This window comes from Tubulanus polymorphus, chromosome 11 (genome assembly GCF_964204645.1).
Source record: "Tubulanus polymorphus chromosome 11, tnTubPoly1.2, whole genome shotgun sequence".
Taxonomy (NCBI): Eukaryota; Metazoa; Nemertea; class Palaeonemertea; order Tubulaniformes; family Tubulanidae; genus Tubulanus; species Tubulanus polymorphus.
The window spans coordinates 4,071,517-4,095,672 of record NC_134035.1 but is presented as its reverse complement, the minus strand read 5'-3'; the positions used below and the strand labels follow the sequence as shown (position 1 = coordinate 4,095,672).

General features: G+C 40.6%; 4 protein-coding genes across 13 annotated transcripts in view; 2 read left to right on the top strand and 2 right to left on the bottom strand.

The window, feature by feature from the left end:
- LOC141913074 (asparagine synthetase [glutamine-hydrolyzing]-like) overlaps positions 1–2,331 on the top strand; it is a 164,671-nt gene extending 162,340 nt beyond the window's left edge. For both annotated transcript variants that reach the window (XM_074804518.1, XM_074804517.1), the window contains exons 8-11: positions 117–324; positions 745–982; positions 1,532–1,723; positions 2,201–2,331. In XM_074804518.1, the coding sequence (XP_074660619.1) occupies positions 117–324; positions 745–982; positions 1,532–1,723; positions 2,201–2,221 (659 nt within the window). In that variant the 3' untranslated portion in view covers positions 2,222–2,331. The remainder of the gene's footprint in view (positions 1–116; positions 325–744; positions 983–1,531; positions 1,724–2,200) is intronic.
- The window catches only part of LOC141913078 (elongator complex protein 4-like), a 33,958-nt gene extending 16,845 nt beyond the window's left edge, over positions 1–17,113 (bottom strand). For both annotated transcript variants that reach the window (XM_074804521.1, XM_074804522.1), the window contains exons 1-12: positions 16,897–17,113; positions 16,129–16,267; positions 15,737–15,772; positions 15,515–15,645; positions 15,304–15,429; positions 14,702–14,826; positions 14,192–14,319; positions 13,380–13,534; positions 12,549–12,657; positions 12,199–12,305; positions 11,251–11,372; positions 10,854–10,902 (exon numbers count right to left, since the gene is read on the bottom strand). In XM_074804521.1, the coding sequence (XP_074660622.1) occupies position 10,902; positions 11,251–11,372; positions 12,199–12,305; positions 12,549–12,657; positions 13,380–13,534; positions 14,192–14,319; positions 14,702–14,826; positions 15,304–15,429; positions 15,515–15,645; positions 15,737–15,772; positions 16,129–16,258 (1,170 nt within the window). In that variant the 5' untranslated portion in view covers positions 16,259–16,267; positions 16,897–17,113 and the 3' untranslated portion in view covers positions 10,854–10,901. The remainder of the gene's footprint in view (positions 1–10,853; positions 10,903–11,250; positions 11,373–12,198; positions 12,306–12,548; positions 12,658–13,379; positions 13,535–14,191; positions 14,320–14,701; positions 14,827–15,303; positions 15,430–15,514; positions 15,646–15,736; positions 15,773–16,128; positions 16,268–16,896) is intronic.
- LOC141912750 (uncharacterized) lies at positions 3,808–10,107 on the top strand. Of its 8 annotated transcripts, none has more exons than XM_074804129.1 (4): positions 3,808–3,922; positions 5,416–5,625; positions 6,029–6,061; positions 8,295–10,107. In XM_074804129.1, exons 2-4 carry the CDS (start codon positions 5,464–5,466, stop codon positions 8,994–8,996), a joined length of 897 nt encoding a protein of 298 aa, XP_074660230.1. In that variant the 5' UTR covers positions 3,808–3,922; positions 5,416–5,463; the 3' UTR covers positions 8,997–10,107. The 8 variants fall into 8 exon arrangements, with proteins under 8 accessions (XP_074660230.1, XP_074660233.1, XP_074660228.1 ...); XM_074804132.1 differs by lacking the exon at positions 3,808–3,922 and adding an exon at positions 4,866–4,989; XM_074804127.1 differs by lacking the exon at positions 3,808–3,922 and adding an exon at positions 4,915–5,049.
- A 1,785-nt stretch (positions 17,114–18,898) lies between the features above and the next one.
- LOC141912592 (TNF receptor-associated factor 6-like) lies at positions 18,899–24,142 on the bottom strand. Its single transcript, XM_074803884.1, has 7 exons — positions 24,038–24,142; positions 22,881–23,159; positions 22,234–22,390; positions 21,930–22,094; positions 21,340–21,411; positions 21,176–21,253; positions 18,899–20,243 (listed from the first exon to the last, which is right to left on the bottom strand). The coding sequence occupies exons 2-7, from the start codon at positions 23,147–23,149 to the stop codon at positions 19,230–19,232; spliced, it is 1,755 nt and encodes a 584-aa protein (XP_074659985.1). The 5' UTR covers positions 23,150–23,159; positions 24,038–24,142; the 3' UTR covers positions 18,899–19,229.
- Positions 24,143–24,156: the final 14 nt, after the last annotated feature.

Here is a 24,156-nt window from a genome sequence, read left to right as displayed (position 1 = left end):
CAAGTAAATTAGAATCCTCCTAAGCTGGCATTGACGTAAAAACTGCCAGCCCGCGTAAGGCCTGTCTATTTGATTACACAAACTACATGCGACTTTCCGAACATTTTATATTTCAGGGATGTACTTGATCAGTAAATACATATCGACCAAAACGGACACGATCGTCGTGCTGTCCGGGGAAGGCGCCGACGAACTGGCACAGGGATACATCTACTTCCACCAGGCGCCGGACGCGTCGTCTGCCGACCAGGAATCTCGCCGTCTGCTCAAAGATCTCTACATGTACGACGTACTGCGCGGAGATCGCACGACGGCCGCTAACGGGTAAAAGACGAATTACTCAAATTTTGACGGCTTTCATTTTTTTAATGAAATAAAGAAATGTCTCATGTGCAAGGGCCAGTTGCTCAAAAGTTGGTTAGAGGTAACCAGTGGATAGTTGATAGGTGACAATTAAAGGTTCATTGCTTTTATGGTATTTATCCGCCGGTTATCTTCAACCAACTTTTGACCGTACCCTGGACCGTACAAAGAGGGGCGGCGGATGCTCCCATAGATTTTGGAAAATAGCCCCTTTTGCAAGTATTGTGACTGAAAGAGAATCCTTCACATTGGACTGACAAGCATTTCATAATAGGCTTAAACCAGAAATTTTGTAAGGGCATATAAGACGAATCTTCGATTTGAAATCCCGTTTTTGAGTTTCTCATGAAATAAAAAGCTTCAAATTTTGCAAATTTCCAGATTAGAGATTCGAGTGCCGTTTCTGGACCACCAGTTCACCGCGTACGTTCTCTCGTTGCCGTCGGAGATGAGGCAGCCCAGAGAGGGCACCGAGAAATACCTGATCAGAAAAGCGTTCGACAACACGGGTCTGATACCGCACGAGATTCTGTGGCGCCCGAAAGAAGCGTTCAGCGACGGCATCGCGTCGAAAGAGAAATCCTGGTTCGAAATACTGCAAGAACACGTCGAATCGAAAGTAAGCGTTTAAAGACCGATCCGATGTGTGTAAATAGATTAAAAAAAATAAAAATGTTTAAGCGTTAATCGTCGGATAGATGATGAAGCTGTTCGGATGTAACTTCTCCCCAGGGAGAGATGACTGATAAATGGTTATAGTTATAGGCTTGTGGTAATAATACCAATATCACTTCTCTCTAGGGAAAGATGACTGATATACAGTAACAGATATAGACTAAGGGTGATAATACCAATATCACTTCTCTCCAGGGAGAGATGACTGATACACAGTTACAGATATAGGCTAGGGGTAATAATACCGATATCACTTCCCTCCAGGTAGAGATGACTGATACATAGTTACAGATATAGGATTGTGCTAATACCAATATCACTTCTCCCCGGGGAGAGATGACTGATAAATGGTTATAGTTATAGGCTTGTGGTAATAATACCAAATTTTAAATGGAAAGCGCCGTTGAACATTGCACCACAGTGAAAATGGCGCTATAGAAATTAAATTACTATCGCTATTCGTTTCATCGGTATAAACAACATATTTCTACAGGTAACCGACGACGAAATGAATAACGCTTCTAAGAAATACCCGGTAAACACGCCGCTGACTAAAGAGGCGTACTACTATCGACAAGTGTTCGAGAAGCAGTATCCGCGACGATCGTACTGGATACCGTATTACTGGATGCCCAAATGGACCGGGGCCACAGATCCGTCGGCCCGCACTTTATCGCATTATCGGGTCAGTTCTTTTACTTATACAGAACACGGTTGACTTATCGATAATTAAATCAATTTCGATATTAATTTCGTTGGAAATCGTTATCATTCTCGGTGCTCAATTTCTTTTACCCAGACGCCTGCCTAATACCGATCTATTCGTCGTGGTTATTTTGCCGTGAAAGAAATATTTCTTTGATAATGAAGTTGATTGATTAATAAATGAATTGAAAATACCAACCCACCAGAACTGAGACGGTTTATTAGTTATATTGAGTTAGAAATTGTCGTTCATATGAACATTACCGGGTATTGTACCGGTATTCTCTGCGAAGCCGCTTTTATAATTATTTCTGATTGATAACAATTTAATAATAATAATAATTCAGTCAGCCTAATATCGCCTCTAGCCCTGACATTCGCTTCCAGGCCGATCTTGGAAATATCATTATTATTATAATATTATTATCTTCTTATTCGTTTTGTTTGTTTTTTGCAGTGTTCGGATGTGAAATCTTAGTCAGCCTGAGTTCGGGACCGACTAAACAGACAGTATCGACAATATTGTCGTCACAAAAAAAATGTTTACTTTAAAAGTAAAAAGTTTAATAAATATCTCAAGTTGTGCCATTCATCCCCGTCATTGTCTGATTGCTGCCGCTAGTTACCCAACTTGAGGCCATAGATGTGTATTTCTCCCGTTGACAGTACGAAATTCAAAAACGTCCGGTTAACGTAGGTCAGAGAAAGACAATTGCCCTTGTAAGATGAAACGTAAAACGTACCACGATAAGCCCCGGCAATGTTCCGTAAGAGATATAAGAGTCGCGACGTTTCGGCTTTAGCTCCCATTAGGCATGATGTAATTCTAATAGCCACACCATCAGGCGTGCTCAATTATATTTCAATAACCACACCATCAGGCGTGCTCAATTATATTTCAATAACCACACCATCAGGCGTGCTCAATTATATTTCAATAACCACACCATCAGGCGTGCTCAGTTATATTTTAATAACCACACCATCAGGCGTGCTCAATTATATTTCAATAACCACACCATCAGGTGTGCTCAGTTATATTTCATAGCCACACCATCAGGCGTGCTCAATTATATTTCAATAACCACACCATCAGGCGTGCTCAGTTATATTTTAATAACCACACCATCAGGCGTGCTCAATTATATTTCAATAACCACACCATCAGGCGTGCTCAGTTATATTTCAATAGCCACACCATCAGGCATGCTCAGTTATATTTCAATAGCCACACCATCAGGCGTGCTAAGTTATATTTCAATAACCACACCATCAGGCGTGCTCAATTATATTTCAATAACCACACCATCAGGCGTGCTCAGTTATATTTCAATAACCACACCATCAGGCGTGCTCAGTTATATTTCAATAACCACACCATCAGGCGTGCTCAGTTATATTTCAATAGCCACACCATCAGGCGTGCTCAATTATATTTCAATAACCACACCATCAGGCGTGCTCAGTTATATTTCAATAACCACACCATCAGGCGTGCTCAGTTATATTTCAATAACCACACCATCAGGCGTGCTATTCTCCACCACCAAGCGTACTCTCGGCAGTTATCATTCTAAAGCCACGACGGACCATCAGACGCCGCACTGGACGAAGAATAAATCCCACGATACTACACCGGTGTTTGTGAATCGAAAGGAGAAACTGATGTTGGTGTCGAAATGATAATTATTTAGCGCCGATTTCACTCGATTCAATGTTCAAAAACCAGAGTAAACAGGCCGGTAATGACGGTTTTTCGTAGTAGTTTGAATTTTTCCACTATCCCTCGCAGCGACGAACATTTATGGGTAGAGCATTCCAAAGGGAACTACGGGCGTTATCAAGAAGTTGAATGGCATATACAAATAAGGACAATACAAATTAGAGTAAATTTATATCGGATATTAGCCATGTGCGTTTATAAGCGGACGTCACGGCGCACGATCGCTGGGATTCGAACCCAATCATATTAAAACAACTACATCGACACACGTCGGTACTTAGCGCGATTGTCACGGGGGATACCGGAAATAATTTCCGGGATTCCCGGATATCTAGGTCAGCACATACACACGTTCTGGGGATTATTAGCTGCACGAGTGTGTCGTCGGAAGATAAATAAACAAACAGATTACAAACAGATTATCGCGTGACAGTCGATGAAATGAACTGATCACGGGTAAGCATATTGTAATATAGATTGTGACGCGTGCTATCCGCAGTTAGTCACCCGTGATTTCTCAAAAAAATCCATCGGAATATGGAAGAACGAAAAACTGGGCGAAAAACGATCTGACTGAATGAATCGTCAATCGACTAGCTAGAGGGTCGATGAAATCAACAACATGAAAAAGGAATCCATGAGGGAACTATGGCAGAACAGGCTAACGCCACTATTGTTGTGCAGTCACAGTGTTTCGCCCTGAGGCTTGACTTGCTTGTACAAATGTCAAAACAGTTCTGCTGGAGCGCCTGTCCACTCAAGTGAGGAACTTGTGCGCGACACTTTGAACTGACAAGAAGAATATTATATCTTACGTTTGACATCATTTTAACCTGATATATCTGAATTGTTTGTTTAGACCCTAGTAGGGTCAACTCGTCTGCAGTACTTTTTCTCTGCCTATATATAGCCGAACGCTACTGACATCAAAACTCGCTTGAGGGCTGTGCATTAGCAGCTGTTCAGGGGTGGATCCGACACCCCCTGAAAAACTCATCGCCAAACTTATCGCCAGATATAAGGCAGCTGCATGAACTCTGTTTATTCAACGAGATATCGAAATTGATGTGTACAGATTTCAGCGCGATTATCATTGAATAAAAAGTTCTCTTTATCTGAACTTTTTCAAAAGAAATTTGAGATTGAACTGATGTTGACCTATTTTTGGCGTGACGGACATGGAACATGGTTGACCTATGTATAGCCCTCCTAGGCTTTCGAGACAGTAGCAGGCCTCTAGCAATTTGAGATTGAACTGGTGTTGACCTATTTTTGGCGTGCCTGATATCGTTAACACTGTTAACACCTATCTAGTTCTACTATACCATATCAACATTGGTGATTAGCGCGGCGAGCCCCGTGTAAAGTCACTAGTGATTTCATTAGTGAATCAAGAGGTACTCGCGCAGTCACATGCTCGAAATAATAGTCATTTCATTTAAGATTAAATACCGCACTAGTTTATATGCATCGAGCAAAAGCTTCCGACCTTTCAATACTTGATTCAGGATTAACGTGATGATGTAACCGAAAGAACTGCTCTCCGTTGAATAAGAACTGTTAACGGTTTTCTGAATCAGAACGTATTCAACAGTATTCGGGAATGCGCTTATGTACAGTGGAACCTTGGATATAACAAATTGGGATATAATTCAAATTGCATATGACAATAAATTTCGATATTAGTGAGAAAATTTGGTTAATCTAATATTGGGTTGGAAAAAAGACAAATTATTGCTGGTTGTAATGAACAGATTTTCTGGTCTCCTGAAGTTTGTTTTAACGAGGTTCCGCTGTATCAGTCGTAACATACAGATTTTCTGGTCTCCTGAAGTTCATTATAGCAAGATTCCACTGTTAGCTAGGCCCCGACCTAGTTCAGTTACCAGTACTTAACAATTCAGTTCATCTAGTGAGTTAAACTATAAAAGTATTTTCCCTTTTTTCAGTTGACTGCTGCGACGATCATTAACGACACGCATTTAAAAACAATAAAAATGGCTTCGGATTTTGGACCCGGTGATTCCGCGTACTGGCCGGCGGCGGTCAATATCGTCGTACCGATCGTCATGGTGATACTATTCATCGTCGCGCTGGTAATCGTGTCGTTTATTAAGAACCGCGTCCCGCCGAACGAGGACGCCGACATCGAAGCCAAGGTGAGCTACGTATTTTTTAAGACGGCAACAGTTTTTTTAGCTGCGGGAAATTGTCAAAGTGAAGAAGCACGAAAAATGAATAAGATTATAATAACCCAGAACTAAGATGGTCTTAGGACTGGTCTTAAGTCTAAGCCTTGCCCGTAGAACCGGGCTCGTGGAGCCAGTTACTCAAAAGTTGGTTAAAGATAACCAGTGGAAAGATACCATAGCAACAATGAACTTTTAATTGTCACTATGTCAACTATCCGCTGGTTAACTCTAACCAACTTTTGAACAACTGCAGCCCCTGAAAATTTAAAGTGGGGTTTCATCAATTTGTTCAATAAGGCAAATATTATTAAGTAATTCTGTGCTAAAATACATGAAGAACAGTTCGTTTTATGAATTGTCTTTTTCACAGTTGGTTGAAATGCCAATGTACGAACTCTCGGAAGTAAGTGTTCTTTTAAACGAAACCTACCATTCTTTTTTATTTTCTTATTTCTTTCAATAAAATAACGCCTTCGCAGGTGCGTCCATTGTTGCGCCGTTGTCACCATGGTTACGGCGCTATGGGCGACAAAAATGAGAAATGCGACCAATAACCCGGCCTGTGCGTGTCGAGCCTGAATCGTTTTGTAAGTTTTGCGTCAGAAATCCGAATATCCGCTTTCTGGCGACTGACCTTTCAAAAATGAAGAATAAAATACTTACCGCTTCGAGCTCAAAATAACGGCTTACAATACCCTAACAACAACTACTCTCCACACACCCTGCCATCCTTGCTTTAGTTGAAAAAGGACTTTCAACTGGACTGACTATTTAATTGGCTTATATGAGGTAATCATTTTTCCCGATTATGCCCTGACATGCACAATGTATCTCTTGACCTGTTAACAATCTGATTAACTTAGTCAAAAACGTACAACATAGACGGAAACTGTTTGATTTCACGCACGATCTAGTTGTCTCAAAAAACTTCCTCCAATATTGACTTTTATATACTAACTCTTTTATCAAAGAAAAGAAGACTTCTCCCTGATTACCGGGTAAGTGGCCACCCTGCCAATACATCTTTCATCCACACATATTCTTAATTGAGGAGATACTTTTGAGTTAAAAGTCGGACAATTTAATGAGCCACACAAAAACCATTATTATGGCCCCTGTTAAGGTAAGGTGATATTTTAGTGTAAACCCAGTTACACACGCTGGCAATAACAGGTTGATTAGCAGTATAACAATATGAAGAGGATTTTTAAGCTATTTCCTCGCATTTAAAATCAATATTTTCTTTATGCTTCACATACAGATCGGTCTGGTAAGTGTTCATTTATCATTTCATCGCTTGCTATTTTATTGTTTTCGCACAAATTTAACCCTTTAAAACTTATCTTATTTTGTCCATGCATGCTTATAACATGAATTTCGGTTTTATGCTCAATTGTTTCTTCGTGTTTGTATTAACCTTTATCGTCGTTTGGTTTCAGGTTTTCAACCTTTGTACACATAATGTAATCGTGTCTGTGTTATTTTCATTATTCCGAGACATACTGACATTATGACTTGTTCGCGTGCACCCTATTTTTCTAGCTTCAATTGTCAACGGGATATCGGCTACGGTTTTAAATATTTTACATTTTTACGCTTGTCGGAATGCGGAAGAGGTGCATGTACTCGTAACACGGCTTGATGATGATACTTATATGAAGTGGTTCTTGCTATGTACATTTAAAACTTATTTTTTGTAACCATAAATTCTAAAAATAAGGTAAAAATGAAATAAAGGGCCATTACATAACTGTATATAGAAGGCACCAGCGGGAAAGAAGCATGGAATTAGTATATAAAATTTGACCCATCTATAGCCCCTATATAATAAGCATTGAAGCATGCATAGAGCAAATATATAGAGCTATGCAGTAAAAAGGTATAGAATATTATTTGGCATAAGAATTAGGGTCGTATTGCTGTTAAAGCCTTTATTTAGAAGAGCTACATGGTAGTCACAGCTTTATGCATATGATATATGCTCGAGTATATGTCATATCGCTAACTACATGTCCGCCCATCAATCTTATCACCTCTTATTATTGTCTTATCAGTAAGCGCAGCAAATATGAAATAGTCATCGTTCAATATTGACGCCGCAATAAGTAAATACTTATACAATGAAAATATTAATATTAATACTAATGAAAATATTCCGTTGAAAACAAGAAGTAGGTAACTACGTCATTGATGTATAAACTCCTCAGTATATCATCAATCTATTTGTAAACACCATCAATTTCTCCAAATTCTTAACTTGATGAAGTACAGTCAATATTCGTTATAACGCCCCCATCCTTTTTAATGCCACTGCTCTCTTAACGCCATAACATTTTTCAGAGAACAAAGTTGCGAATTCTGACTAAAATTCAATGAAAATACCATTCTTTTCAACGCCATATTTTTCATTGGTCCCAACAGTGGCATTGTAAAGTAGCTTTACTGTGTTTGCATCAGTCTCAACGCCACAGAGTTCCCTGATATTTAACTTAGCAAAATATTGACAGTTCCACCAACAGTTCGGGCGCATTTTTTTGAAACTATAATGATTTACTTATGATTACGTGGAAGAGTGCCGCTATATACCTACTAAATGTGGAATGGAAATAACGTTTTTCCATTCGATTCATTTCTAGGTGGCGGAACAAGTTCGTAAAGAAGAAGCGTCGCGAATCAAAGAACTGAACAACGGCCACAACAAAGTATCGTTCGACACGAAAGACGTTCAAATACACGACGACGCCGAAACTCCGCGACCGTCGACGTCGTCGGACCGAGATCTGAACTCGCTCGATTTAAGCGTTCGCGCGGACGACGATTGGAAACCATCGAATCGTAAACGCACAGTGAGCTGCACGGAGACGGTGCCGCCGAAAGACTCGCCGCTGCGTCGCATGCGCACGTACAGTCAACGCAGCCACCAGCCGGACATCGACGCCGATTACCCGGTGAACAAACGTCGCACGAGCATCTCGTCGATCGTTTCGGCGATCAGCAACTTCTCGCAGATCGACCGCAATTTCGAGTTGAACGAACAGTACGAATACCGTCTGGAACGCCAGCGTAAGATATCGGGGGGCAGCGAGCGTTCGCGCCGGGCATCCAGCGGGTCAAGACCGCGTTCGTTGAGCGATCTGCTGCCGGGTGCGGCGTCGAGGCGCCATCGTTCGCAAAGTCAGTTAGAAACGATAACCAGCGGCGTTCAACTGCAAACACCGGCAGCGGTGGCGGCGTCGATACAGGTCGAACTTCACGACGGCGCATCGAACCCGGCGGCCGCAGATTTATCTGAGCTCGACGCTAGTAATTTATCGGGCGATATCGGCACCAGAGTTTAAAGAAACTGATGATCATGCAGTACCCGCTTTCAGGATGGTCACTTTCTGCCAACTTACAAATTCCCTATGTAAATCCGCGGAATTCCTAGGTCACTGGCCACCCTGATTTTATACCCCGACTTAATTCGGATGAAATGTTTGGTCAATTTAACTCTGTAGGAACCCAGGAACTATCTGAATTAATGGTTACCGGTAACTATCAATCATAGTTTGAATTTCACTTGATTCAGAGATATTCGGGCAGTACTTAAAACTGATCATCCGAATTTAAGTGAGTTCTACTGTATTCTTTTGAAGAACATTCATTCAGGTACCTGAACATTTGGTATTCGATTATAAACTGCGTATTCTGGTACCAGGGTCTGATTTATTATTTACACATTAAGTATTGCAATGAAATATTAATTAGAGGAATTGTATCGGTACCAGTTATAATGATTACTTGTGATATCGTATATTCCAAAATGGGTAAAATGGAAAAATTTGGCAGCAGTAAAAGTGCCTTTTTTTCACATGTTTTTCAGGAGGGCTTTTGTCATTTATGGCGCAACGAAATATACGAGTCTTAAACTTAAGCAGTATAGAAAATTATGAAAGCTTCAACTTTCCGGCATATGAAATGAGTTGAAGTTCATATGGAGGCACATCGAATTTCATGTTTGTTTTTATAACCACTGAGATCAAGATATTAATAGATTGTTCTAGAATATTTTTGATATCGTAATCAATGTTTTAATTGAATGTAATTTTCAGGGATTCCAGAGTCTGATGTGCCATCATTGAGTATTATCGAATTGTGAATTTTTAAATGAATCGATTTTCCGGGGCCCAGTGACGCAGTCGAGTCCTTAAGTGGGTCTTTAATATTTCTTAAGACTCGTCCTTAGAATGGTTACAAAGAACTAAAATCGTCTTGAATGTAAGTGATGAATGCGTAACTGGTCCCCGGCTTGTTTTAATAATGTGTGCTCTATAGAGATATATTTATGAATGGAATGGTTTTTGATGTACAGCAGTATGCATGTGTATATAGAGATCGTATATTCTTACTTGTAAATATTGAGAAATATTTTTGGTTTTTTGGAACTTAGAGAATGCAATAAAACTTCGGTACAGTACATTCAGGCGTTGTTATCAATCGACTGCGTTTTAGGCATTGCGAGGCTCGGTTTTAAAACCGATTTTGCCGCTTAGATCGTTACGTTATTTCGCTTTTATAGAATGGAAGATTTTTGGACAAGTTGATGAGCATACAGTAGGCCCAATGATGAGCATACCGTCGACCCTATTCCTCGATATACATTTAATCATTCTTACTATGTAAGGATAGAAACAAACGAAAAATAAAGAAATGCCGACTTTCTCGTCGGTGACAAATCTTACTTCAGTCATCCATCAATTATCCACCGCTGTAATTATTCATCGTTTTGATTCGTAATCATGACAAATTTCAGCTTAAAACTGAAGATCAGTAGCAGATCCAGGGGAAGTGTGAGACTTGTACAAGCCTATCAAATGATTGCCCTATTCTAATTTGTCAACAAAGATAGTTGGTGCTTTTCAGTGCAGCAGTGTCCCTAATATTGCCTTTGTGGACATCATAGTGCCCTTCAAAGCAAGTTCATCAAAACTGGCTCCTTAGTGCAGGAGTACACATAATATTGCCTTTTTTGGGTATCACAATGCCCTTTTGGGATGTAACGAGTCCTTCAAAATTGGCCTCTGGATCCGCCCCTGAAGATGGTGGATAATTGAAGGGTTGACTATGTTATATAAACGGAGAGGTCGTCCTTCCTCTCCTTGAATACGAACTAAAATCAAAACGTTGTGTTAATGATTGAGTGTTTCTCGACTTACATCTGCTTGTTTTAATTCTGTCGTCGTCGTCGAAGAAGCGCCGAGCGTTCTGTTGAATCAATGCATCGATCATAGTAAAATCCATACAATTACAATCGTAATATTTCTACTTGCAAAACGTAACTTTCTTTAAATTTTATTCGGTTATTTCACTTAACTTTACGCACGAACACAGATAATATTATTAACATAATACGGAAAGATGGAGCGTCTCTTAAATGAAACGAATGAATATCATCGTTCCAAAATCTTTCGGATTTAGAGAGATTTTCGTCCGCCAAACGCACGGCTTACTAATACGAAACAAATAGTAATTGGCTCGATCTTTATTTTTATCACGTCGTTAAAATCCCGTACCTTCGAGAGAATGGAACATGGCACGTTAATATATACGTACTAGAAGTCTAGTTTATTCGGTAGCTGCCCGGTGGCGCCACAACCAGTTTGTTGCATTCGAGGAGCTGGGTCTTCTTGCGAACGGCTAGTCGTCTCAGATAGTTCCGGCGGTAGATGCAACGTCTATGAAATGAAATGAAATTACGATCGAATTGGTTAGGCGTGAGAATGCTCCGCGGTTGGTGCAAATTACAAAAATTCCACCGCTCCGGGTAGGTTGTAAAAAGCACAATAGTATTACCGCTTGGGATCATCCAAATTCATGTGGCTTACCGGAAATCTTAAGCTGGTTTGACTGTACAACACAGGATCCGCAGTTCAACAGTTGTGAGTTCAGATTTAACTCAGGAGTTATAACATTGAAAATGAACTAATTTCAACTCGGAGTTAACGCTAACTCACAACTGTGGAACTGGGTCCTGAGGTGTGGATCCAACGATTACTTTTGAAGGCTTTGCAGTTGGGACATATGAAGGATTGCAGCAGAAGCTACAGCCTCCGATTATTGCATGACAAAATGTTTATAAAATTTTCCCACTCGAATTTATGCGATGACTACCAATCATTGGTCTGTCTGCCCGAGGATTCGCTTAGCTCGGAGAAAATTCATCAGCCCAAAAAGATCTAAGGCAATTGCAGTCTACAAGGGTCGCCACTTTCTGCCCATACACTAATCCCCTGAGTTTTCCCTGATTTTTATATTTGATTACGCAAAATTCCCTGAGTTTGAAATATTACAATTCGTTTTTCGAATCACGTATTGATAAAGAAACACACGGTCAATAGCATTATCCGAATTCCCTGAGCAGTCCAGGTTTTTGGTAAAACTTGTTTCGCCGATTTCTCCTAGATTTTTCTGAATCCCCGAGTTTTCTAGATTTTCCAGGTCAGTGGCCACCCTGTCTACTGTATCGAAGTTGTCGAGTAGTCAGTTGGAAAATGTACTCACCTCGATTGTCAGTTTTTTCCGATGAAGTTTAAACGCCATGTCATTCGATTCCGGTATGTGACCCTGCAGCGAATTCAATCTCGGTAACTTTTTAATATGGAACAAACCTAGAATTCAAACAGCGAAAAATTGCTAAGCGATGAATTATACAACACTCAATATTCGTATCTTAGACAGGTTTTGATCAGTGTGGACCGATTCCAGAATTCTCCAGAATTTTGACAAGAATATGCTCTACCTATTGCAGAATATCCTAATCTTTAAACCTGATAGAAGCGACCGGAAGAGAGTTAGTCCTAAACCGGAATCCGATCGAAACCTGCCTTACACATTGTTGATGTTTTAAGTACCGTGATATTCTTTAAACGCGGGATTTTTTTCTTTCTCCGACCCGGTGAAAGACTCGAGACAAACCGCCGTATCGCAAAGAGATTCCAGTCGATTCGTAAACGCAGCGTCCTGAAATAATCAACGAGGGTTTTGTGTATTTTCCATTCAAATACAGTAGACACGGTAGAAGTCAGATTCGAGTAGGATGTGATATAATTCAAATATAGGCCTATATACAGTTGATTTAGTTTAACCCGGGGCCAGTTGCACAGTCATGGCTCATATTTAAGACCAGTCTCAGACCAACTTAGTTCTTTAGCCAATCTAACAACCTTAGACCTATCTTAAGTTTAAAGACCAATTTTCGACTGAAGTCACGACTGTGCAACCGAGCCCTGGAGTCAATTGCCTAGGTTTATCCCGACCAAAAACTACAAATTTTCCAATTTCAAATTCTTGCCCATCCTTGCTCCGACGATTCTGATATTCGGGTACCTACTCAGAATTTATTGTCCCCGAGATCCGAGATAAGATCAGTCTACTGTTTGGGCCAGAAGAAGAATATCTCAAGAAATATCGGATTGAAACACGTCATTCCAAAATGATCGCATCGGACTTGAGCCGAGTGGATCCAGTTTCGAGAAAAACTCGGCTATTGGTTACTTTATATTTCCAATGAGGACAACAATTCAAACTTAACCGATTTAAGCTCAAACTCTTTTTAATGACACTGGACCCTGTTGTACAGTTAAACTTCGATTTCATTGATTTGATCTAAATTTCAATGGACTCGTCGCTCCCTAGTGTTTAGTACTACGTGCGAATAATTCCGTACACCGCGATGAACCTACCTGGAAGATGTGCGTAGGTATCGTTAAAACACAAACGGCGAACGCTGTTCTCATTAACCCTCGTAAAGCCAATAAAAACTGTGGTAATGATGCGTCGTAAGAGCCTCCGCCATGCGACGTTTCTCCCCAAAGCGGAGATCCCAAACTATGAACTCCTGAAGTAATAAATGTACGAGAAAAACATGACATACAAATTTGTCTAGACACAATTCGGCTTGACGCAGTCGACTATAACAAGGATTCATAGAGTCTTGAGACGCCACCAGGATTTAATCCCTGGTGAGGAAAGAAGGGTGAACTAAGGTAAGGATTCCCTATTGTAGCCGAGTCTCAGGTGTCATCAGGTTCAGATCCATGTGAGGGAGGAATGTGGGCGAGTGTCATGATGCCATCAGGTTCAGATCCCTGTGAGGGAGGCATGTGGCTGAATCTCTTGATGCCATCCGATTTGAATCCCTGTGAGGGAGGAACATTGCAGTCTCACAATGCCATTAGATTCAAATCCCTGTGAGGGAGAGGAACAAGCAGTCTTGTAATGCCATTAGGTTTGAATCATCGTCGAGAAAGGAAGTGGTCTACACTAGGGCAGGGGGTTGCGTTATGTGGCCGAGTCTTGCATCGCCCGTGAGGAAGGTTGGAATGGATACATAAGGGTATTAAGTTTATATTGCTGCAAAATCATTAGGTCTGAATCCTTGCCAGGGAGGAATACAGAAGTTTTGATGCCATCAGGTCAGAGGATATCAACAAGTTCACATGAAAAACTATATTAGGGAACTGAATAATGATTCAGCCACAGTAAGAATACTCACCAATACGCAGTATATTTCGTTCGGTTGATTGTTTCGCTGTACAGAATCCTCCAGTTGTAATTTTCTCCTTTATTTCTGTCAACAGTTTGTGATAAACGGGGTTCATAGAGTTATTCACACGATCATAACTGAAAGTTAGACAATAAACGTAAGATTAGTTTGGAGTCGATTAAATCAGGCCCTGGAGCCGGCTTACATTTCAGCCAGTCGAATTTTAGTAATATTCTTTGTATATAGACTAGAGTCCTCACCCTAAGCTCGACATGGCCAAATCAGAGAAAAAGAAAATCATTTCCTGATTTCTTTTCATATTTTCTCAACCTTAATTCTGGCTTATTTTTCTGACCAAAGTTTTTCCAAATTAGGGCATGGTTTACTGTATGCTTGGTGAGAAAGATTAGTTTAATTCCACGATAACCAATCTAACAACTGGATAACAGTTTTGAGATGTAAAACCTCTCATTCGACTGAAGTCACTCCGTCCCAGACACAGAAAATAATCACACCTACCAGTCGTGATCTCTAAACACGTCACCGGCTTCAAAAAATGTTTTATCTACACGGTCGAGATTTTGGGCGTCCATCGATTTCGTCAAGTCGTAATAGTGTCCAAATCGGTGGCTTTTAATCGTACCCTGCCAGATACAAAATAGAATTACCCTGATTATTGAAAAAGAAAGGAGACTTTATTGGGAACAAGTGGTTTCTAAACAGGGAATCAGGTTTTCCTCTCCACTGACTCGGGGAGCCCAATTGCAACAAACTTCAGGATGGGACCAGAAAACGACTTCATCGTAACCAATAGTTCGTAATATCCAGCGTGTAATGATCAAAATTGTCTTTTCTTTGGACAAAATAAGCTAGGTTTGTAATATAACCTTGGTCTGAAGCAGAAACTGTTACATTGGCTATAGACCTACGATTGAAGATCGTGCTAAAATGGTTTTAAAAAGCCATGACTGTGTGCACTGGAACCTGGAGACCAGTGAAAGACCAATGTTCAAACCATTCAACCACTGCACTCTCTTCAGTAACGAAGTCAGTAAACAGCTAGTTAACAAAAAATCTTCTGTCCCCTATAATGAAATAAATGAATGTGATGCATTGCTTACCTGAAACTGTGGAAGATGCTCATATCTCCAGGCGATCTTCATTTTATCATCGTCAACTGAATCTGAAGACTTGTTGTCGTCTAGATTTACGCCACCAGGGTCGTCTAAAATAGCACCGGGAAGCTCCTGAAAATAAAAACTCGCTTAATTGTACAATTTGCTAAATTCAATTTATAGCAGGAATTACCAACATCTTCAATTTCTAAGTTACCTTCAGAACCAAGTCAGAAGCCGAGTTCTGGTCGCTGGCGCTGGCTACGAACAAGGCATGCGAACTCATGACGCCCTCTGCCAGGAAATATTTCAACAACATTTTGCTGTAACTGCCATAAGTGTCTTCACCTGGAGTGGATCATTACGTGATAACAAGATTGAAGCGATTCAATTTCAGTTTATTTCCAACTTGGTTCAGTTTACTAGACGTGAAACTTACCGATCATAAGAACTGTACCCACCGCTAAACCTCCGCCTGTAAACAAATCAAAAACATGAATGAAGTTGGTAGAACTGAGCCTGACTACTTGTGATTTCTGCTTAGGAGAAGTTTACAACTAACAAAATATTGGTTTAACTGAAAATGAACTAGAAATGGATCGTATTTTGAGCATATTTTTGATAATTCTAGTGTCAGGCTTTTCGGGTCCTAATAGGTGAAGTGGTAGTCTAATCTAGGGCCTAGCCCAACCCAAAGTAATGGATCTTTATAGTACTGTGCTGATAATGTGTGGTAGGCTATTTGAAGTTCATTTACATGGTAACAATCAGTTTTGGAAATTGCGCTGACAAAATTTCTTCAGAATTTCCCAGAGAATATGAAACAATTACCTAAAGCGTGATCGAATGACGGAACACCGGTTGAAACCAGTAACTGGTTATTTTTCAAAGATGGCCGCGTGCCGCGAATTTGCAGATTTTTGCCCGTGTTTCTTTTTCTGAAGCTGGTCGTAGTCGCCATATTGCCTATCTGAAAATATAAAACATTAAATCTAGAAATAATTCTCAATATCGCCGATATTCCAAAAACCTCCTCAAGATTGTACAGATTATCGTAGTAAAAATTTGTCATTTAATGTAATGGGTACTCAGTCGTACCTAGGGGCCAGCCAAGCAAAGCGTGTTAGCGTTTAACCATGTACCGGTATTTCATTCATGCGAGCACTGAGGAGGGGGGATGAGCAAACTCAGTGGCCAAGAGGGGAGAGGAGGACTAAGGCCTATGGAATTGAGGTATCAGTTTACTGTCACCCGCCCGCATGAAAATTTTCCTTTTAAATTTTCAATATTTTATCATTTTTCATTTTTATGTTCTAGTAATTTTTATTACCCAGAAAATGAACATTATGCTAAAGACATAAATAAGTCATAGACAAAATGTTTTTCAAATCAATATCTTAGATGTAGATTGCCATTAGAAGTTTAGATGGCAATGTTTATGTCTTGATATTTAGGGATTGTTATCGGAATGTGACTGCCTTGTCAGTTTAGCCAGCTTGAATATTATTGGACATTAAGCGTTTTGGCTTATTTTGTGACTCACAATGATGAATAATGAAAAAAACCCTCATCAACTTTTGATATTTGAGGTGACGATACCTAATAATTCCAGTAGTCAGTCAGAATAAAACACTTAAGGTTTCTTTCCCCTCCTGCTGTTCACTGACGGTGTTTCTGAATCTCTCTCGCTATGTTCGTCTGCTGACGTCTGCTCCTGTCGGAGGAAACTCGGTTATCCTCAAATACCTTTTTAGCGTATTTTAGGCTAAAGAAAATGAAAAAAAAACTCGAAAATCGCCGATTCTAAATATTTCCAACTCCACGTAGCCTTGAATATTTATTTTTTTTAATTTGAATTGAACACCTCGCTTCCCTGTGGTCGCAAAAAAAGCGGTATGCTCCTATTATGGACTCGCTTCCCTGAGTCTACTTAGCCTTGCGGGAGCAATCCTATCGGCACTTACCGACTCTCCGTCGCCTTTGCGGCGTTAAATGGTTGTAATATGGTGTATCCTTTAGCGAGACACACCCGAATACTCTAGAAGAGACCAACGATTTGATAAATTATCCTCAGATTTTTCCCAAAACCAAAAATGGCCTGCTCTTGAGCTGGGGGTCGGCGAGTGGCGGCTAGTCGCTCGTCTCACTCATTTTCTTAGTCAAAGTTGGACAATTAGGAGGTTTATAATATTCCGCATCCTTTAGCAAGATGCACTAATACTCTAGAAGAGACCAATAACGATTTGATATATAAGCCTCGATTTTTCACCTCAAAAAGGGCCCGCTCTTTGGGCCGGCGGGATGGATGGGCACCGAGAGGCTTGCTCAGTTTCATATTCTTAGTCGAAGTTGGACGGTTAGGAGATTTATAAACTTGGGATTAACAGCGATTAAGTTGTTAATGCAAATGATTAATAACGAAAATAATACATGTAGTGCCGGATTATAGTCGACGACCGCCCAGACCAGTGCCTCGACTCCACTCAAATTGATTACTGATTATTCGTGTTCACACAGCCGCGGGGCATTAGTTAAACTGCAACTACGAATACCTGCTTAAAATACCGTTAAAGGTCGGGAACTCTTCACCAGAATGACAGGTGTATATACCTGTTCTTATAAACACCGTTAAGTAGACTTAACTTCTCTTAGAATTAGACCTCGTTAGTGACTATAGTCGGTTAGTAATTTTTTGACGACGATCAGGACCCGACGCGGTAAGTAGAATCCGGTGACTTTTCGATTCATATATCAAAGCCACACTATCGTTCTAAAATTCCAAACGTATGATATCTTTCTGACGGTGATCTCTAGAGTGAGAGTTCGGAACGTCGTGTCCTCGGTTTTTGAATAAGTAATTCGCAACTTAGAATTAGAAATGACAGCTATCTGAAAACGACTAAGCTACTTTTCAGATTGCCCACAGAAATTGCAATTTTCACCGATTTAAAAAAAGAGTCAGAATTCCCTGATTTTCCCTGCTGGGAAAAATAATTTTGAAATTCCCTCATTTTATCTGATCTGTAAGAACCCTGCAATTCTAAACTTTTGAAAATAAATTTTGCTTCCGAACTAGTACGTATAGTTTTAATCATAATCTATTATACTGTTACACTTTCTTCATTTCACCAGTTCTTGAACGTAACAATATTGCTGCAATATGTCTGGACGACGAGGAACGATGACCACTACAACTAGCACCACTGTTTCGGCGAAATCGGAAACATCGGATAGTAAAACTAACTTCCGAGTTCCGATACCGAATCCACCACCTCTATTTTCAGGTAGGGCATAATTCCTTCGACGATTGCTTAACTTTCGAAGCATAAACCGGGTGCTAGAATTTAATCTTCGTTTTTTTTTACTAGGACCAGAAGGTTTGCGAGAATGCCGGGTGACCAACCAACAAAGCCATTTCTTCGTCGGTGATAAACCGTTTTCCCCCGAAACTACAAGTCAGTTGGCCTATCTGACTAGAGCCGCGCAGAGCACGCCGTTCCCGTTGGCGAAAAACGGACGCATCGGAGAAATCGGCGGCGTCGTGGACAGATTTAAAATTTACAAAGGAATATGATCGAGAATGATGAATAAAGATAATGACTTGAAATAGGTAAAATATATATAGTTTTAATTGGAAGTGCAGTATTGGAAATAAAGGGAGTACAAAGTGTATATAATTTTGCACCGGCAGGGGTGTGTCGAGTACATTTAATACAGTATTTTAATCATTGATTCGAATTTCAATAAATCGGGCTTATAACGAGATAATCCTCTGACGACCTGAATTAATGAGTATAAACAGGTCTTCAAAGCACCGCAAAATTTCTTTATCTAACGCGTTTATGATTGGGCGCAGCAGCGAAGTTTTCATTGGTACAATCATCGTTCAACGATCGAAGATACAGGACGTGGTGTGCATAATACACGTGTTATCATCTTGTCGGCATTTCATCGATTTGAGCTTTGATTACGACCGTACCGTTATTAGAAGGTTTAATGTATCTACCCGCTTGCAACGCCGACAAAGAAATGAATTCCGTATAGCCGAATCCTCTGAAGTTGCGATCGCCCGACGGTCTTTGAAACGCGGCCAGTTGCGGCTTCGTTTCGAACTGTTCGATGACGTGGCTCCTCTGGTTGACGTCGACGTGCTGATCGAGCAGGGTCAGGGCTACTTTCGCGTGGAACGGCCAGTGGAGAATATCGTCGAAAATACCGTTCATCAAGTGTATGAAGACCGACAGGTACATCGTGCCGCCGCGTTCTTCCGACACCGACAGGTTCACCCGTAAGCAGACTTTATACCCGTGAGCACTGGTGTAAAACCCGGGACTGTGAAGCACCCGCGACTGACCGCTGGCCGCTCGATCGCAGATACTGTTGAAATTCTCGATCTGCCACAGGTAGATACCGTTCGCCAGTTGCGACTGAAATTCCTGAAACGATTCGAGCTGTTTTTGAGCGGTCGTTTCCTGCTTCTTGAGTCGCGTTTCTAAATGCTTGTTTTGTATGTCGAGTTGGTAGATGAGCTGTTTTTGACTGGCCATCGTCGCTTCCAGTTCCTTGATGCGGTCGAGCAACGCGACCGGCGAGCTAGCCAAGCTTGTCATGGATAATTCGGGATTCAGCGAGTAATTGGTTTGCGCCGAGCAACACGCGGAATCGTACTGCGAGTCGTTAATACCGTTAGACCGGTGCGAGACACCCGCCGGCGACGCGTTACAACAATCATCGGAATCGGACGCGAAATTCGCGGTAAATTCTTTCGAGCGTTTTTGCGCCTGTTCTAACATGTGGAGTCGTAGTTCGGACTGTTTGGCCGAGATGTCCTCGAGACGAGCGTGATCTTCGCACGTCGACTGCAGCAGTTTTAACCCGTCGTTCAAAAGCAGTAAATGTTCGGCGAGCGACTCGTTAACGTGGTCGATCATACGTTTACGTTTTACCTACAGAAATATAAAACGAAATAGAAGTTTCAGTTGACCATTTCACTATAGCATCAATTTCGCTTCCTCTGCCACGTTGACGAGGACTACAAAACATAGCGACTTTAACTTCATCTATAGGCCTATGGGAAAAAACTGTTGAATATTAGTGTTTTCGAGATACGATGCTGTACTCAGGCATTTCTTTCCACGAACTAAAGCGTCTTCTATGCCAAGCTGAAACAAATTATCGTTTGTGCTTCCATCGAAGGCGTTTTCACAAATGTTTCTAACCAGATATCTACGGTATGCAAATTCTTTTGGTATACAGGTCTCCCAAAAATCATCGTACATGAATTTATGGGTCTAGTCAGCAACCCGTCTCTGTGGTTTAGTTTCACGATCGGATATTTTCACAAAGCCCATCCGATTATAAATGCTTACCACCAACGATTAGGTAACTAACTATGATTATGGACCCAATGCAACCGCAACTAACTACAGGCTCTAAAACTTTGAGAACGGATTGCTAACATACGAATTTTTAACCGGTGGTATTCAAAAGTCAATTGCTTTTTATTCATCGATTTCCGACAGGTCACGTATTAACGAGTAGACTCTGCTTGTATCGGATCTTGGGGACGATGCATTCCATTATTAAAAGGCGATCTGCTACATGGGAAGTTGAATCTACATACATTAAATACATTCTTATTATAGTGGATTGGTTCAGTAGACTCACTTTAAATATTCTTTTCAACAAGTTTTTAATGTTTCAACAATTTCTAAGCCATTTTTAAGGCCGATTGATTGGACTCCACAGTTCTCAACTCATTAGTTAACTCATTGAAAATGAAATGATCCCGAGTTTGAGTTTGGACTCAGGGACAGTGAGGATCATGAGCGGTATGATTTCTAACTTTTGAAGGAGATTTTTTATTGCGTATACCTACCAAATTTAAGCAGCCATACACCGAAAATAAGCAGGGCACCACAGCCGATTGGCATTCCTCATCAATATGACGACTCATCTGTATAACATGATATAATCAGTGAGAATATTTCAACAAAGTATAAGAAGAATTTCTAATTCGTAGAAGACACTGCGATATAATACCTGACTCCTTTGCATCTGAGCGGCGCAGAATTTACAAGTTACAGGAGCAACTGGGCATTGGTTTACATGAGCCTGAAATCAAGTGAACATTATTTCAGCCGAGGGAATTACATGTTTGCATGTATATCTAAAGAGAGTTATTTCAAGAGCTCTACAAATATTAACTGCGGACAACGCAATAATCTAGTCAATTTTGCATTAATCGTGTCAATGATATATAAATATAAAAGATCCACAACATTGAAGATTGATGACGAGTATTAGTTAAAAACTGGCGTTTTGATGGAGTACTTCTACAGTGGAACCTCGTTACAACAAATTTCATGGAACCAGAAAATCTGTTCGTTACAACCGTTCGTTATATCAAGTACGAAATTATCAACATTTTTCCTATTCTGGAGGTTCCACTGTACTCATCTTCAGGGATTTATTGGAAATCAAATTTTCAAATCTCTGAAGATGGTTTACGCTTAAGTCAAACTAATCTTCGTTATCAACCAACCTTTACTACTGCGAGTCTCTAGATTGACTAGGTCTAAATTCATTTCGCGTCAAAGATTTCTACATTCATTTCATTTCATTGATCTTACTTCTATAGCGTCGAAAGCCATGTCTTTGCGACAATGAACGCACGGCACCTTGCGTTTGATGCATAGGTCTTGTAAATGATCCATCATACGACAAAACACGACCATTTCCTTACAACCTTCATTCAGACAAGGAACGGGTCGATAGTCACAGGTTAACTCGTGGTTCTACAACGAAAACAACACGTAATTTCAAACCGTCAAATGTCATCAATTTTATAGATTGCGAAGAACGTTTTGAAAGATTTTTGCTTTTGTTAGGTTCTACTGTAGGAAAGAGCTACTTGACCCAGTTCGGCAACCTTACTTCAATCGTGCGGACTTCAGCTTCAACCATACACCCGCTGGTGGAGTACGGACACTTAGCGATCAGCGACATTATTTCTCGCTTGGCGAAATTATCCGGAAACAAAGTTCCCTCGTCCAATTCTTGGTTATCGACCGGGCAAATCGATCTTGCTTCCCTGAAGAAAATTATTATAACGCGTTTAATCAATACCATGAACTGGAAAACGATTTGACTAGATAAATTTGCGACTCAATTTGTACGAATGTACGCTTCGACACCTATTTTCGTAAAACATACAGTCGAACTTTGTCATCACTACGGTGAAAGTCTTTAACAACACAACTGTTGGGACCAACGGAAAACATGGAAAAATTAGCATTATAAAGAATGGTATTTTCATTGAATTTGAATAAGATTGGGCAAATTTGTTCTCCAAAAAATGTCGCCGTTGAATAAGCAATGGTATTAAAATAGGACGGTGTTATAACGGACATTGATTGTAATCAGTGCAATGTATTTTGAATAATCACTATTTTTGTGTTCTAACTAACTTGTATTTCTAAATACAAAAACACCATAAGTGGGGGCTGACTACAATACTCTTCCTTGGACAGCGATGAAGACAGAGACGGAGACAGAGACAGAGAGACTGACAATAATATTACCTGATCCATTTCTGTATGCACGCTTTACAGAATCGATGCCCGCACACGGTCTGCACCGGTTCCCGTAAACCGAGCTGACAAATCGTGCACTCGTATTTCTCGTCGAGTTTCGGCACAAATTCGTACGCGTAACCTTCGATCACAGGTAGAGAACTTTCCGACGGCGGCGGCGCGTGCGACGACGTTACGTGACCGGCGCAAGTGGAGGAGCAGCTCAGCCCCGGCGGATTGATCGAGTCGTTCAACGATAAATCCAAATTCTCAGTCATTCTGACGAAACTAAAAACGAAAATGGCGCAAAAATATTATTCTATATCAACACATATGCGATTAAGTACGAAGGTCTTGGCCTATATACGCCTACCCCAAAATCATAAATAGGCCCCAACTGAACAACATGATTCACCAGGATTTCAATTCATTATTCTACCCGGTGCTATGATAATTGAGTTATTAAAAAAACTAGGGAAAATGTTCATTCAATTTTAATTGAAATGTGGAAGAAATTGAACGCGGAAAACCAAGTAAATACCAGCGGCGAACCTGGTGGATCCTCGCCTGCTATAGTGGAATCCTGGATTGTCTATTCATGATGACTGCAGTTTATAGCTGAGTATATGTATCTAATAATTATGTAGCTAACCTTATAATGACCCTGGACCCAGTTCCACAGTTGTGAGTTAAGATTTGACTCATTGAAAATGAACTTATAGGCCTAATAAGTAAAATAATATTTCAACTCAAGAGTTAATTCTAGCGACTGTGGAACTGGATCCTGGTATCTAATTACACTAGTACTACAGCGGAAGGTGGCCTAAACCGCAGTCAGACTGCGATGAAGTCAATTATAGCTATGCCCATGAAGCTTGCAACACAATTCTGATCTGGTGGATATACGCTCCAATGACCATCCATACGTGTGGGAATATGGTGGTCATTATTTAGGAGTTCACCCATCATACATATATTTAAGACAAGCCTATTCGTTCCTTTTTTAATGTACAGTAGTGTAGTTAAGTTTTTGCCTGACAAACATTTATACTTTTAGGCAGGCCATCCTGTGTGGTGTGGTGGAGTGGAATTCTTCGGGACTTCGTCACGGCTCGTCGTCGATCTTTTTCTCATTTATTACTATTAGACAGGTATCACGTACTCACCTAGTCGCAGGCCTTCAACGTGCTGACTCGTACATATATATATGAGCCATCCACGTTCCCGTCTCGACCCGTTACTGTCTCGACCCGTTCCCGTCTCGACCCTACCGTACAATAGCGCC